The sequence below is a fragment of the Natrix helvetica genome (assembly GCF_964273705.1).
Source record: "Natrix helvetica genome assembly, chromosome: 1".
Classification (NCBI taxonomy): domain Eukaryota; kingdom Metazoa; phylum Chordata; class Lepidosauria; order Squamata; family Natricidae; genus Natrix; species Natrix helvetica.
Window position 1 is genome coordinate 352,897,040 of NC_138548.1, and position 15,899 is coordinate 352,912,938.

Genomic DNA, 15,899 nt, shown 5'->3' on the forward strand with positions numbered 1-15,899 from the left:
GGTATAAATCATCATATTGGAAACTGGTGTTACAATACAATAGCAGATTTGGAAGGGACCTTGAAGGTCTTCTAGTCCAACCCCCTGCCTAGGCAGGAAAGCCTATATCGTTTCAGACAAATGGTAATCCAACATCTTCTTAAAGACTTCCAGTGTTGGGGCATTCACAACTTCTGGAGGCAACTTCTGTTCCACTGATTAATTGTTCTAACTGTCAGGAAGTTTCTCCTCAGTTCGAAATTGCTTCTCTCCTTGATTAGTTTCCACCCATTGCTGCTTCTTCTACTCTCAGGTGCCTTGGAAAATAGTTTGACTCCCTCTTCTTTGTGGCAGCCCCTGAGATATTGGAACACTGCTATCATGTCTCCCCTAGTCCTTCTTTCTATTAAACTAGACATACCCAGTTTCTGCAACCGTTCTTCATATGTTTTAGTCTCCAGTCCCCTAATCATCTTTCTTGCTCTTCTCTGCACTCTTTCTAGAGTCTCCACGTCTTTTCTACATCGTGGTGACCAAAACTGAATGCAGCATTCCAAGTGTGGCTTTACCAAGGCATTATAACAGAGTGGTATTAACTCTTCACGAGATCTTGATTCTATCCCTGTTCACTTCCAGTCTCTGAGAAAACCTGCCTGTAGTGAACAATTCACTTAACAACTGCAGCATTTACATAACAACTGCCACACAAAGGTTATAAAATCAGGTTTGGTGACAAGGATGATCTGATTTATGACGAATAAATCTCCATAGAAATTTATATATATATATATAATAATTTATATATATATAATATTCCTATTGGATTTTGCTGTCAAGAGTACTAAAATTCTAGATCTGCACAGTACAGGTAATCCTTGACTTATGACAATTGAACCCAGCATTTCTGTTGTTAAGTGAAACATCTGAGGAGTGAATTTTGCCCCATTTTACGACCTTTCTTGCTCCTTGTTAAGTGAATCATTGTAGTTGTTAAGTTAGGAGCACAGTTGTTAAGTGAAATCTGACTTCCTCGCTGACTTTGCTTGTCAGAAGTTCGCAAAAGGGGATCATATGACCCAATTCACACAGCATTTATCCAGGGGTGGAATATAATCTCCCTCTCTTCATCATCAGGGACTGCCTATTGTGGAAGACAGGATTGAAGAGGCAGCTGAGCCGTGCTCCTAATTTCATTTCCTGGTTTTGCATTTCCTCAGGGCGCTGAGCAACTTGTGCACAAGATAACATAAACAAAACAAAACAAAAATTAAAAGTGGATAAGACAAGACAGGAGTGAGTAAGTGGCCTGGGGAAACATCTCTGCATAGGGCTGCCTTGGTAAATAACAGCCACAAAGCCAAGCTGAAAAACATCAGGTCATTCTAGGTTTTTACCCCCTCGTTCACTTTGGCTCATTTGTGGATTTGTTCAATTTTGTTATTAGTGGGTGGGATGATTGGGCCAAAGGACTGGCATGAAGAGGTTTAAAAAAATTAATTTAAAACAACATCCTGCTCAAATCTGTTTCTATATCAACTATTGTAGGAAGAGAGCCATGTCAGACAAAATATATAGACAAAATATCAAGAATCTAGTATGTACACTATTTTCTCGGAGTATAAGACGCACCAAGATTTTAAAGAGGTAAATTTAAAAAACAAGTGAAAAACGGGGCATGCAGAGAACTTGAGGGGCCTGCAAAGTGTGATGGGGGGGGGGGCAAAAATGAGCAAAAAATGGCCAGTTTTTCACTCATTTTTGCCCTCTGCAGCCGCCAGGAGCACTCTACAAGTCTCCTAAAGACTATGCACTTCCATTTTTGTCAAGGGGGCGGGGTTTCGGGAGGCCCAAAACACTATATTCACTATAGATTTTTGCCCTCTTTTTTAGGGGAGAAAGGTGCATCTTCTACTCCCCAAAATACGGTAGTGCTTTTTTTTCGAGTGACAAATTTTGTTAAAAGGCAGAAACTTTCACCAGCTGTAGTTTTAGTACAAGGCCGAAATTTTCCTGAGCTGCAGCTTGTGAAAGATTCTGCCTTTTAATAAAATTTGCCACTCGGAAAAGGTGCCATTCGGGATTTTATCTTAGAGTGAGCTATTTACTTGGGGCTGAAGTGCCACACTTCTTAAGATGTTGGATTTTGGGGTGCAAATTGCAAATAATCCAAGACAAACAGATCAACACTTTCTGCAGCCAGAAAAAAAATCTTGTAATAGTAAAAATAGCTGTGATATGCTCCCCATAACGTGACACTCTTTTCAGACACGCCAACGTAAGTTTTGATTCTATAGGTAGTCCTCAACTTATACTGTAACTGCAATGGAGTCTGCCTACTAGTTATTCATTGCAGTGGTCATAAAATAGGTTGGTCAAATGACCAGCCTGATTTTATAAACTTTTTGCAGCAGTCATTAAGCAAACCACTGCGGTCATTAAGTGAACCCAGGGTCGTTATGTGAACATCATTGTTAAGCAGACAAATGGTTTGCTAAAGATGTGATTTTGCCAAAAAAATGAAGTGCAGTTTTGGACAAAACTATTGTTTGCTGCAAATGGCCATAAATGCGGCTGTGATACAGCTGTCGGAATTACCATTAAGTTTTTCCAGAGGAGAACCAACCTTCAAAACTTCCAAGTCTGGATCCTAAGTACCTTTTTTTCCAAGTCCTCATAATCTAGAATGGCCATTGAGTGACCGCTGTAAGCCGACAACTGCTTGTATGTTGCAGCATTGTTGTTGTTTTTCGTTCTAAACGGGCGTATTTTTCTCTCAATGACCGTTCCTTCAACTGGATAGGAATCACGAGTGAATTTAATTAAAGCATTGGTTAATCGACATCGCATCCCTTCTCTCTCACCCCCCCAAAAAGGAAATCATTATCCAAGGAAGTTTTGGACCACAAAATACTGTTAGTCAAGACTACAATGTCTGATGATCGATCGTCCCCTCACCAACCCTCAAACGTTTCCCCCCGCCCCCCCAACATTGTTGGAAGAGTTGGAGATGGATGGATGAAGCATTAACAAGCATCCCCCATCTCAAAGGGTTAGGTTACTCCAACAGAAAAGGGATTAAATAATCTTCCTCAAAGAGAGAGGAGGGGAGGGGGAGAGAAAGATACCCACCACAGCATATGCATTATCAAAACTCAGGCAGTTTGCCCTATCAAAAAGGTAGCCAAGAGAAACTCTTTAGGGAAAATCACCTAACTTTAAATTAAAAGAATTATGCAGCTGCTTCCTGTGGGATTCTGAAGCGACAGGTCTTCTCCTTCCCTGCCTCTCACTTTCAGGTATCTTCGCCTTCCACAATCACGCCCTGTGGGCTGCGGGTTGAAGAAGGGAGGCTCACCACCACAACATCTCTTATCAGAGGCAGAAACTGTGACACCTTACCTTTGCTCGCCCTCCCAAATTCCCTTTCCTCAAACTCATGCACTTTTATGCAAAGTGGCAGGTCTAGCCAATGGGAAGAATGAGTCAAGAATGAGTCGTCCGTGTAGGCTTGTGTTGGCGCTCTCTCCAACCTTGACCACAATTCGAGATTGCCCTTACAGTTTGAGATCTTTCGTTGAAGACTAGAAAGGGATCATTCTAGCATATACTCCCCATTTCAACCTGTAATTAGCTTGGGGTTGTATACGGACAATCATTTGCAAGCCACTTGAAGAAGCAAGCAGCCCTATTATGGTTTTAATTCTCAGGATGGGGGGATGAAAAAGAGAGAATTTCGCTCCACCATATAGCATTTTAACCCCTTTCCGTCTCTCCTAGGCGTTCAACAAGCAAAGCCACCCGCCCAAAACCGGTCTTTCTCTCTCTCCCCACCCCCCATCATCGCCCCCCCACCCTCCAATATCAAAGTCCTTTCATTCTGTTCTTTAGATTTTTTTTTAGTACAGGTTAAGGTCAGCGGGGTCCTGCCGGTTATATACTGAGTAACCAGAAGAAAAAGAAGATGGCAATGAAAAGAAATAACGAATCCTGCCAGCTGGATGGTCTGGCCGCATCTGTATCTGCGGAAAAGGGAGAGAGAGAGAGAGAAAAAAAAAAGAGTTAGCCAAGATGAAATCTAAGAGCAAGTTAGCCGCATTTGAACAACAGGTTTAAGGGCTGAACTGCTCACTAACGCCGTCGTAGCTCTTTGCTGTCGGTTGATAACCAAAGGCTGTCCATTGGAGTGTCCCAATCGGGGGAACCGATCCAAACCAGTAGCATTTCACCCCTGGCTCAGAGGTTTTCCCCCCTGGGTTTTTGATGTTTCCTGTATTTCATGCAGGGAGTCCTCGACTTACAACCGCAATTAAGCTCAAAATGTATGTTAAGTGAGAAATTTGTTAAGTGAGTTTTGCCCTCTCTCCTCTTTGCATTTGTTAAGTGAATTGCCGCAATTGTCAAATTGCCATACTTTTCGGAGTATAAGATGCACTCCTCCCCCCCCCCCCCCAAAAAAAAGAGGGTTGAAATGTCAATGTGTCTTATACACTAAATATGACCATTTTTGGCCTCCCCGCCCCACGTGTCCCGTTTTTGCCAAAAATGGTGTGGAGGCCAAAAATTGGGGGGAGGGGTGCAGAGGGTTTGGGAGGCCTGCAGAGTGCTTTTGGGGGCTGGGGAGAGCGAAAACCGGACATGTGGCGGCCAAAACCTTTTTCTTTTCTTGTTTTCCCCTTCGAAATCCTGGTGCGTCTCATACTCCAGTGCGTCTTATAGTCCGGAAATTATGGTAGCCACGCGATTGTTAAGTGAATCTGGTTTCCCTATTGATGCTGCTTCTCAGAAGGTCACAAAAGAGGATCAAGTGAATCTGGGACACTGCAACCATCCTAACTGTGAGTCAGTTGTCAAGCATCCGAATGTAAATCCCGTGACCATGGGGATGCTGCAACGGTCAGAAGTGTGAAAAGTGGTCATAGGTCAGTGCCGTCGTAACTTCGACCAGTCACCAAGTGAATTGTTGTAAGTCGAGGACTACTTGCAATTGCTTTTTATAGGTTACTGTATGTGGTCCAGAGTCACTTTTTAGTGAGATGGGCGGCCATATAAATTAGACAATCAATCAATAAAATTAGCAGATTTCTCGGTTTGTTTATCAAATTTATAGATTTATCTCAATCTGTTACAATAAAATACCCTGAAGTGAGATGTGCTGCCTATAAACATTATAAATAAATAAATAACTTTAAAATAAAGGAAACATCAAAAGTCCAGGAAAAAAACCACAATTGTTTAAATCTATTTATCACCTACACTATTCCAGATTGAAGTTGTAAGGGTTTCTAGATTGAAGTCGTAAAGGTTTACTTAAATAAGGGAACGGCGGGGACTACGAATTTTACCCGAAAGCTGGCGCCAAGACTGAGAAGGAAGGACCGCTTCCTGGGTCCCACCAAGGGACAGGATTAATGAATGGGGCCTGGAGTAAGCCAGTTCTGTCAGGCTATGTGGGATTGGGGGAAAAATGACATAAGATAGGAAATAGTAATAACAATAGCACTTATATACCGCTTCACGGTGTTTTCCAGCCCTCTCTAAGAGGTTTACAGAGTCAGCCTATTGCCCCCAACAATCTGGGTCCCTATTTTATCGACCTCAGAAGGATGGAAGGCTGAGTCAACCTCAGGCCACTCAGAATTGAGCTCCTAGTAGTGAGCAGTGAGTTCACCTGCAATGCCGCATTCTAACCACTGCGCCACCGCGGCTCCTAAATCCCCGAGATGACCAAGCCCTCGTGGTATCATGTGACCACGCCAACTTATCCTAGCTGAAATAATCCAGCAAATTGTCACAGGTTGTTAAATGTGATGTCAACGTGACTGCAGCTTGCGATTTCCTGCTGGCTTCCCCATTGACTTTGCTGGTTGGACGTTGGCTGGGAAAGTCACATGACTGCGGAACCCTGCAACTGTCCCGCTGTAAATGCTGGTTGCTGGCAAGGACCGGGATCACGATCATGTGACCGTAGGGATGCTGCGACGGCTGCAACTTTTGAGGCGAGTCTCTTTTCCGTGCCGTTGTCAATTCAAACGATCGTTGAACAAGTGGTTGATACGTAAGGACCACCTCTACATTTATTTTGGCAGCACTTCGTTTTAATTTTCGTCATGGATGCTAAGTGAGGTTGTGTGTCTCCCATTCCAGTTGTCCGTCCTCCTTTGCGTACTTAGAAATCTGGTAACCTAACTAACATCATGGGAATCTTAACCACATGGCAACAAGAGGCAGGCACTTGCAAATGAACACAAATATACGTGTCTCAGTATACTGTTGCAGAATCCTATCTGAGTCGGTCACTGAGACAAAACATGTATTCTTCCAAGCTTTCGGTCCATGGGCCCATCCTTAGGGAACCTGTGTTTCTCCAGAATAGGTGCCCTGGGCTATGCATTGTATTTATACGGTGCCTGGTTCTATGTGGCTTTCAGTTGTTAATTAAGGTTAACAATGTGGCTTTTAGTTGTTAATTAAGGTTAACAATCAACACCCTAACTAACAATTACAAGCCTGTCAGATCTGCCATCAAACTACTTCAACCGTGCTTCACTTTGCTTGGATGGCAGCCTGCCACAAAATATGGGGAGGGGGAATGGGAAGATACAGGTTGGGGGGGGGGGCGGGGAATGACAGGAAGCAGAGGTGCTATCCAGAGACAAAGATTGAAAGATCCAAGGACGCAGCCTGGGAATGGGATGCTAAATGCCCATGCAAACAGGCGCCAAAATGTGGAACTGTTACCAAAACATCTCATTTGAACCTTATTTGACATCACTAAGATGACCAAAGCGAAGAAGGGGACTGGGAGAAGGTAAAATTACTGGGGTTACACGGGAGATCCTCAGAGCTGGCTTTGCTATGCTGAAACCACTTGGCTTCAGTAAAAGTCCCCAAAGGTGCTTTTTCAAGAGACAACTGAACTTTGTGTTTTGTCTTTGAAGATGTTTCGCTTCTCATCCAAGAAGCTGGAGGGTGGGGAATGCAAGGATTTATACTCCGTGCAGATAGCTGGTCATTTGCATTCTTTTAGTGGGTCGTTCAGACCACCTGGAGTTTTATCTGTGTCATCAGGGTTACCTGAACGGTGCAGATGGGTGTGGAACCTTCTTGGAACTGTTGAAAGGATAGATTATGTCGCATCCCTCCCCTTCTGTTGAGAGAGGGCTGTTCAATTCTGACATCGATGGTCCCTTTGATCATTCTTTCAAACCAGCAGGCTTTTCTGTCCAAAATGTAGACTTTGCCATCTTTACAATACAATACAATAGCAGAGTTGGGAGGGACCTTGGAGGTCTTCTAGTCCAACCCCCTGCCTAGGCAGGAAACCCTATACCGTTTCAGACAAATGGCTATCCAACATCTTCTTAAAGACTCCCAGTGTTGGGGCATTCACAACTTCTGGAGGCATTTTCTGTTCCACTGATTCATTGTTCTAACTGTCAGGAAATTTCTCCTCAGTTCTAAGTTGCTTCTCTCCTTGATTAGTTTCCACCCATTGCTTCTTGTCCTGCCCTCAGGTGCTTTGGAGAATAGTTTGACTCCCTCTTCTTTGTGGCGACCCCTGAGATATTGGAACACTGCTATCATGTCTCCTCTAGTCCTTCTTTCTCTTAAGCTAGACATACCCAGTTCCTGCAACTGTTCTTCATATGCTTTAGCCTCCAGTCCCCTAATCATCTTTGTTGCTCTTCTCTGCACTCTTTCTTTAAAAGAGTGGCCTTTGTCTTTTAAATGCAGATGAACTGCTGAATCTCGTTCTGATGGGTTTGTTCTCTTACGTTGTGTCATGCGTTTATGAAATCACAGATCTGTACATGGCTCACTGCATCGTACTGCATATACCACGTTGCTCAGTTTGTGTCTGGGTGTTTTATCCTTGGAGCGGACAAGCTTCTGCGTAATGGTATTCTTGGGTTTGAGATGTCTACGTATGTTGCGTTGGCTGAAGATCCTCCTGAGCTTTTCCGATAATTCTTTTGAAACGTCGTCAAAGAAAAACCAGAAAGTCCCGTTGCCTCTTGAAAAAGCACCTTGGGGATAGCCATGACCTGGATGACTTGAGAATCTCCCTAGACCTTCCATAAAAGAATACTTTTCATTATAAATGGAGTTGAGAGTCTTTCTTTCCTGGATATCCAAGTTGGGACAGGCCTGAGTCTCGGTTTAGTCTTGATCTCAAGTAGAAAGACAAGAGGAAATACGGTCATAAGGAACACCAAAATTCTGTAAGCACTGACACCCACACACCCTTTACGGCAGGACCTTACCTGCTCTTTCTCCTGGAGCACTGTAGCCCGTAGCAAAAAAGCCAAAAGGGAATGCGCCAATGCCAAATGCCATGTGAAAGCCCGTGGCTGCTTCAGGGAAACTGCCGATGCCCTGCTGGGGTGGGGAGGGAGAGAAGAAGAAAAAAAAGGAGGGTAGGATAACAGGTGTGTTGCAGAAGAGCAGAGTTAGTCCGGGATGGATTTGGGAAGGGAAGTTAGAAGCGGGCTGCACTCACCCCTCGCGACTCAGGCTCCGGGCGCTGCCCTCGAGGTCGGGGGGGAGTTTTCAATCTGCGTGATGGAGAAAAAGGCAGGATTATATCCGCTCCGGTCTCAATCCTGCTGCTTCTCACACCTTTGAGTCTTTGGACTGCCCAATATGCCCAATTCAGCAAAGGAATATGTACCTGCTCCAAAGGGTTTTACAAATTACAACCAATAGAAGATAATTTTTTGTAGGCTCAGGGCTGCTGCGGGGGTTCTTGGTGCTCTCTGAGCTTGCTTGTTTTCTTGCACATGTAAAGAGAGAGCACGCCCCTGGTCCCTTCTAGCACTGAGGATGTCATTTCGTTGGTCTCCATGAAAACAACCACCAAACTCAGAGAGCACTAAGGATCCCACCAACTGCAAATGTACCACAAAGAAAGATGAAAGAAAATGTGATTATTTTTGTTTCTTTAAGTGGCAGCTGTGTTTGTATGGTATACAGCAGGGGTGTCCAAACTTGGGAACTTTAAGACTTGTGGACTTCAACTCCCAGAATTCATGGCTGGCTGGGGAATTCTGGGAGTTGAAGTCCACAAGTCTTAAAGTTCCCAAGTTTGGACACCCCTGGTATACAGACAGTCCCAAAAGGTGCTTTTTCAAGAGGCAACTGGACTCTGTGTTTTTTTCTTTGAAGATGTTTCACTTCTCATCCAAGAAGCTTGAACAGGGCAGAGCACATCCTGCAGAAAGCACAGCTCCAACTTCTCAATGAAAGAATAAGACAGATTAATGACACAATTGAGGTTTTGAAAAAAGAGAGTGGAACACAAACTTCAAGAGTTTGTGAAAATCGCTTCGAGCAGCAGATGTATCGGAACCGGTCACAGAATTTATAAAGGCACAACATGGAGAGCTGAAGAAGCTTCTTGGAGGAGAAGCAAAATGTCTTCAAAGAAAAACCAGAAAGTCCAGTTGCCTCTTGAAAAAAAAAGCACCTTTGGGACAACCATGAGACTGAAAATCTCCAGGTAGTCCTCAACGTACAACCACAATTGAGCCCAAAATTTATGTTGCTAAGTGAGAAATTTGTTAAGTCTGTTCGTTTTGTTTGTTTGTTTTATTGGATTTATATGCCGCCCTTCTCCCAAAGGACTCAGGGCGGCGTACAACATTAAAAAACACATATCCCGAAAAGTGAATTTTGCTTCATTTTACAACTTTTCTCAGCACATTTGTGAAATGAATCTCTGCAGTTCTTAAATTAATAATATGGTTGTTAACTGAATTTAGGCTTTCCCATTAACTTTGCTTGTCAGAAGGTCACAAAAGGAAATCACATGACTCCAGGACACTGCAATCTGAAGATTTATCTGTGTCATCCAGGTGGCCTCAACGACTCGCTAAAAGGATGCAAATGACCAGCTACCTGCAAGGAGTATAAATCCTTCCATTCCCCACCACCCAGTCAGAGCTGAAGAAGCTTCTTGGGGGAGAAGCAAAACGTCTTCAAAGAAAAACCAGAAAGTCCAGTTGCCTCTTATAAAAAGCACCTTTGGGACACCAATGATCGTTTCTTCTTTGGCAACATAATTTTAGTTTAATTTATTCGATTTAATCAGGCTGCCCACCCAGATGGGTTACAGAAATCCATAAAAAGAATTAAAACAACGACAGGTAGCCCACGACTTAAAACCATTCATTTAGTAACCGTTCGAAGTTACAAGGTCACTGAAAAATGGTCATATCTGACGTATGGGGGGACTGGAGTCTAAAACATATGAAGAACGGTTGCAGGAACTGGGTATGTTTAGTTTAATAGAAAGAAGGACTAGGGGAGACATGATAGCAGTGTTCCAATATCTCAGGGGTTGCCACAAAGAAGAGGGAGTCAAGCTATTCTCCAAGGCACCTGAGGGTAGAACAAGAAGCAATGGGTGGAAACTAATCAAGGAGAGAAGCAACTTAGAACTGAGGAGAAACTTCCTGACAGAACAATTAACCAGTGGAACAGCTTGCCTCCAGAAATTGTGAATGCCCCAACACTGGAAGTCTTTAAGAAGATGTTGGATAGCCATTTGTCTGAAATGGTATAGGGTTTCCTGCCTAGGCAGGGGGTTGGACTAGAAGACCTCCAAGGTCCCTTCCAACTCTGCTATTGTATTGTATTGTATTGTATTGTATTGTATTGTATTGTATTGAAGACCACCGCAGCATCTCCATTATCAAAATTCGGACACTTGTTGGCTAGCAATGTAAAAGCTGCAGGGACTCCTTTACCTTTACCTACTCCAGGGGTCGGCAACCTTAAACACTCAAAGAGCCACAAAGGTCCTAACCGGAAGCCCCCCCATTCAATTCTGAAGCCGACCGGAAATCTGGTTCTCCCACCATAGAGTCTCCTCCTAGCACGGCGTCCTTTTTCCTCTACCTGTCCTAACTGAAAGCCCTATCAACTGTAAAGCTGACCGGCGACAGGGAGCCGCAGCAGAGGGATGAAAGAGCCATATGAGGCTCCGGAGCTGCAGGTTGCTGACCCCTGACTTACTCAAACGCCGATAAAGAAAGGACTCCTTTACCTGGGATCCTGCTGAGCAGAGCTTCCACGCCCATAGAGAGGAATGACTTTGTCCCGGCTGATGCCCGCCTTGCACACAGGACATTCTTGACGCTCCGGCCGAGTTTCTAACCACTGAAGGGAAGAAGGGCATTTATAAGTTACACAGAATCATAGAGCTGGAAAGTACCTCAGAGGTCATCTAGTCCAGCTGTCCCCAACCTTTCCACCTTGGTGGCTCAGCCCAGTATGTGTGTGAGTGTGTGAGGGGGGGGGGTTATGAATGTCCCTCTGCTCACACAAGGGGAGTTTTGCACGCGAGCACAAGCGCCTTCCGCTCAAGAGCCTTCCATTCACATGGAGGTGCACACGCGCGGTTACCCATCACTCGCACGGCCTAGCTTCAAACAGGCTGCGGCCTGGTAGTAGGCCGTGGCCTGGGAGGTTGAGGACTCCTATTCAAGTCCAACCCCCTGCAGTCAGAAGCTTTGTGGGCACTTCCAAATATGTACATATTTACATACATTAGAAGAAGGCAATTTCGGTATCTTTGGGAGCTATCATGTTTCCTGTGCCAACCGACTTTTCATTTTAAAAACTGTTGTCAATGAAATGAGAAGCTGGCAAGCTGAGGCCTAAAGTAACAGGCTGGAGCTTTGTATCTATTTGCAGCAACTTTTTTTTAAAAAAAACCCAGTTTGTATTAGTTTATAATGTAGCATACAAAGAAAATACAAAAGTATATATAGGTGAAACTCGAAAAATTAGAATATCGTGCAAAAGTTCCTTTAGTTCAGTAATGCAACTTAAAAGGTGAAGCTAATATATGAGATAAGACTCATTACATGCAAAGCAAGATAGTTCAAGCCGTGATTTGTCATAATTGCGATGATTATGGCGTACAGCTCATGAAAACCCCAAATCCACCATCTCAGAAAATTAGAATATTACATGCAATCAATAAAACAAGGATTGTACATAGAACAATATCGGACCTCTGAAAAGTATAAGCATGAATATGTACTCAGTACTTGGTTTGGGCCCCTTTTGCAGCAATTACTGCCTCAATGCGGCGTGGCATGGAAGCTATCAGCCTGAGGCACTGCTGAGGTGTTATGGAAGACCAGGATGCTTCAATAGCGGCCTTCAGCTCTTCTGCATTGTTCGATCTCATGTCTCTCATCTTTCTCTTGGCAATGCCCCATAGATTCTCTATGGGGTTCAGGTTAGGCGAGTTTGCTGACCAATCAAGCACAGTAATCCCAAGGTCATTGAACCAGGTTTTGGTGCTTTTGGCAGTGTGGGCAGGTGCCAAGTCCTGCTGGAAAATGAAGTCAGCATCCCCATAAAGCTCATCTGCGGAAGGGAGCATGAAATGCTCCAAAATCTCCTGGTAGATGGCTGTGTTGATCCTGGACTTAATGAAGCACAGTGGACCAAGACCAGCAGATGACATGGCTCCCCAAATCAACACAGACTGTGGAAACTTCACACTGGACTTCAAGCATCTTGCAGTGTGTGCCTCTCCATTCTTCATCCATACTCTGCGTCCTTGGTTCCAAATGAGATGCAAAAGTTGCTCTCAACAGAAAAGAGGACTTTGGACCACTGAGCAACATACCAGATTTGTTTTTCTTTAGCCCAGGTAAGACGCTTCTGACATTGTTTGTTGTTCAGGAGCGGCTTGAGAAGAGGAAGGCGACATTTGAACCCCATGTCCAGGATCCGTCTGTGTGTGGTGGCTCTTGATGCACTGACTCCAGCCTCAGTCCACTCCTTGTGAAAGTCCCCAACACTTTTGAATGGCCTTTTCCTGACAATCCTCTCCAGGCTGCGGTCATCCCTGCTGCATCTTTTTCTTCCACACTTTCCCCTTCCACATAACTTTCTATTAATGTGCTTTGATATAGCACTTTGGGAACATCCAACTTCTTTTGCAATTACCTTTTGAGGCTTTTCCTCGTTATGGAGGGTGTCAATGATGGTTTTCTGCCCAACTGTCAGGTCAGTAGTCTTTCCCATGATTGTGATTCCCACTGAACCAGACTGAGAGAACATTTAAAGGCTAAGGAACCCTTTGCAGGTGTTATGGCTTAATTAGCTGATTAGAATGGGACACTTTGAGCCTAGAATATTGCACCTTTTCACAATCAGTGGGCAGGCTAGCTGATTTTTTGCCTTTCTGGAGGGCGGAGGGGGGGGCATTTTTCTCCCTCCCCAGGCTTCAGGAAAGCCTCCAGATGCTGGGGAGGGCGAAAAATGGCTCCAATGGACCAACCGGAAGTTTGGAAACGATCCATTTCTGGCTTCCGGAGAGCTTCCAGGGGCCCAGGGGAGGAGTTTTTCGCCTGCCCCAGGCTTCAGGAAAGCCTCCGAAGCCTGGGGAGGGGTCACACACGCATGCACCGGGGGCGGGGGAGTTCGCGCACACATGCTTAAGTGGGTAGGGAGGATTGAATTGATGTGGGAACACATGCGTGCAATTTTGGCATGCCACAAGAAAAAAGTTCGCCTTCACTGCCCTAGCCAGTAACTATGCTGTCTAACATTTCTGGAAAACTGTAGATGTTAGTGTATTTGGAAGAGATACAACAGGAAAAGTTAATTAAGCATTTCAACTCCGGCCAATCTTACAGTTCAGTGTCCAAATAAACAGAGCGACTCACCTGGTGAAGACAAGGCCAGCTGGAAAAAGGGAAGAAAAAGTACAAGACTTTTAAAAAGAAATCTGGACCAAACCAACATGAAGAGAAATTACATACTGAGTCAGAATTTTGATGGGCACACAGAAATCAACAAGTGACACTTATGAGATAGGCAGCTATGCAAATTTAATAATCAATAAATGATGTAAATACAGATAGTCCTAACTTACAATCACAACTGAGTCCAAAATTTCTGTTGCTAGGGGAAATAGTTAACAAGAGTTTTGTCCCATTTTATATCTTTTCTTGCCACTGTTAAGTGAATCACTGCAGTTGTCAAGTTAACAACGTGGTCGTTAAGTGAATCTGGCTTCCCCACTGACTTTGCTTGTTAGAAGGTCGCAAAAGGGGAATCACACAACCCCAGGACACTGCAACCATCATCAATATGAACCAGTTGCCAAGCGTCCAAATTTTGAGCCCCTGACCATGGGGATGCTGCAACGGTCGTAAGTGTGAAAAATGATCACAAGTCACTTTTTTCAGTGCAGTTGTAGCTTCAAACAGTCACTAAACAAATGATTGTAAGTCGAGGACTATCTGTAAAGTCAATCACAAATCTAAGTGAATGAAACACAATTGCTGGGTTTCTCCCTTTGATTATTTACACCGGCATATAAATCAAAGTATAAAGGTAAAAGTAACCCTCACACATATGTGCTAGTTGTTCCTGACTATAGGGGGTGATGCTCATCTCCGTTTCAAAGCCAAAGAGCCAGCGCTGTCAGAACACGTCTCCGTGGTCATGTGACCGGCATGACTAAACGTCAAAGGCGCACGGAAGGCTGTTCTCTTCCCACCAAAGGTGGTCCCCTATTTTTTCTACTTGCTTTTTTACGTGCTTTCAAACCACTAGGTTGGCAAACGCTGGGACAAGTAATGGGAGCTCACTCTGTTACGCGGCGCTAGGAGATTCGAACCGCTGAACTGCCGACCTTTCTGATCGACAAGCTTAGCGTCTTAATCACTGAGCCACCCTTAAAAAGTGTATACCCTTAAAAAGTATAGGCTGGAGCAATTGGGGGGCGGGGGGTTACCCCACTTGTAAGGCCACAAACTACACAAATTGCATGAAGCCAATCTGGCAATATTGTGAGTTGGTGGTGGCCTTTGGGTCCTCTCTAGACCCTTCCTTCCAGACTGATGGGACAACTAAAGGATGCTGGTGGCCGGAGATGATGAGGTTAGCAGTCCCCCTAAACTGCTCTCTAACCACTAAACCACACCGCCTGCCTTCTATTAGACATGCCCCTCTTTGCTTACACCAGGGGTGTCCAAACTTGGGAACTTTAAGACTTGTGGACTTCAACTCCCAGAATTCCCCAGCCAGCCATGCTGGCTGGGGAATTCTGGGAGTTGAAGTCCACAAGTCTTAAAAGTTCTCAAGTTTGGACACCCCTGGCTTACACCAAACGTGGCCAACCAAGCAATCCAAAGACAGCTGCCAGCGCTTCTATGGAGTGGAAACAAAGCAAAAAAGAAGAAGCGCTTCACCTGTTGGATTTCGGCCAGTCCCACCTTCTTCCTTTGGTTGCAAGCTTTTAGCTTTATTTTTATTTATTTTTTAAAATCAGCCTCTTGGTTCTCCCCTTTCCTGTGCCACACCTCTCTGCATCTTTTCCCTCGCTTACCAGTACAGGTGGCCGCACAGGCCGATGACAGCTTCTCTGGCAGGCTCCAGGCAGATGTTGCATTCAAAAGCACTGTGATCGCGGTTTGACCCCTCCGGTTCCCCATCTGGGACCCCTGGACCTGTCCCAGCCGCCGCCGCCGCCGCCATCTTCCGCCCTGACTTAAACTAACGGGAGGGGGGGAGGAGACGTAAACGCCCGCTCTTTAATCATTGGTGTTTCTCGCCGTCTTTCACGCTCCGTAGACATTTCATTGGTGGCCATGATAATCATTTGGGGCACCTGGCAAAGCTGATTATGTACGTTCCAGTTGGTCCCGCCTTCAATTCTGTGCAGTCTCTTAAAACTTTTTTGATTGGCTGGTGATACCTGGGGGTCGAATACGCGGCTACGTTATTGGTTGACATACCGTGGTTCCCCCCCCCCCAAACACACACCTTCGTTCCCTGAGCAAAATAACATCATATGACCGGGGAGGGGGGAATTAAGGGGCGTGTCATGATTGACAGAAACGCCAGCCTCTCAAAGAACAAAATGACCGAAAGGTTGTGGTGGAACG

The 15,899-nt window shown here is 44.8% G+C and overlaps 1 protein-coding gene and 1 long non-coding RNA gene across 3 annotated transcripts in view; one reads left to right on the forward strand and one right to left on the reverse strand.

The window, feature by feature from the left end:
- LOC309383178 overlaps nucleotides 1-15,899 on the forward strand; it is a 474,080-nt gene that overhangs the window by 316,070 nt on the left and 142,111 nt on the right. The gene's annotated exons all lie outside the window — the stretch shown is intronic.
- Nucleotides 584-15,606, reverse strand: RNF5 (ring finger protein 5). Of its 2 annotated transcripts, none has more exons than XM_081941224.1 (6): nucleotides 15,341-15,606; nucleotides 13,671-13,689; nucleotides 11,027-11,139; nucleotides 8,480-8,534; nucleotides 8,244-8,355; nucleotides 584-3,998 (listed from the first exon to the last, which is right to left on the reverse strand). In XM_081941224.1, exons 1-6 carry the CDS (start codon nucleotides 15,487-15,489, stop codon nucleotides 3,910-3,912), a joined length of 537 nt encoding a protein of 178 aa, XP_081797350.1. In that variant the 5' UTR covers nucleotides 15,490-15,606; the 3' UTR covers nucleotides 584-3,909. The 2 variants fall into 2 exon arrangements, with proteins under 2 accessions (XP_081797350.1, XP_081797349.1); XM_081941223.1 differs by having other exon boundaries at nucleotides 585-3,998; nucleotides 8,244-8,358.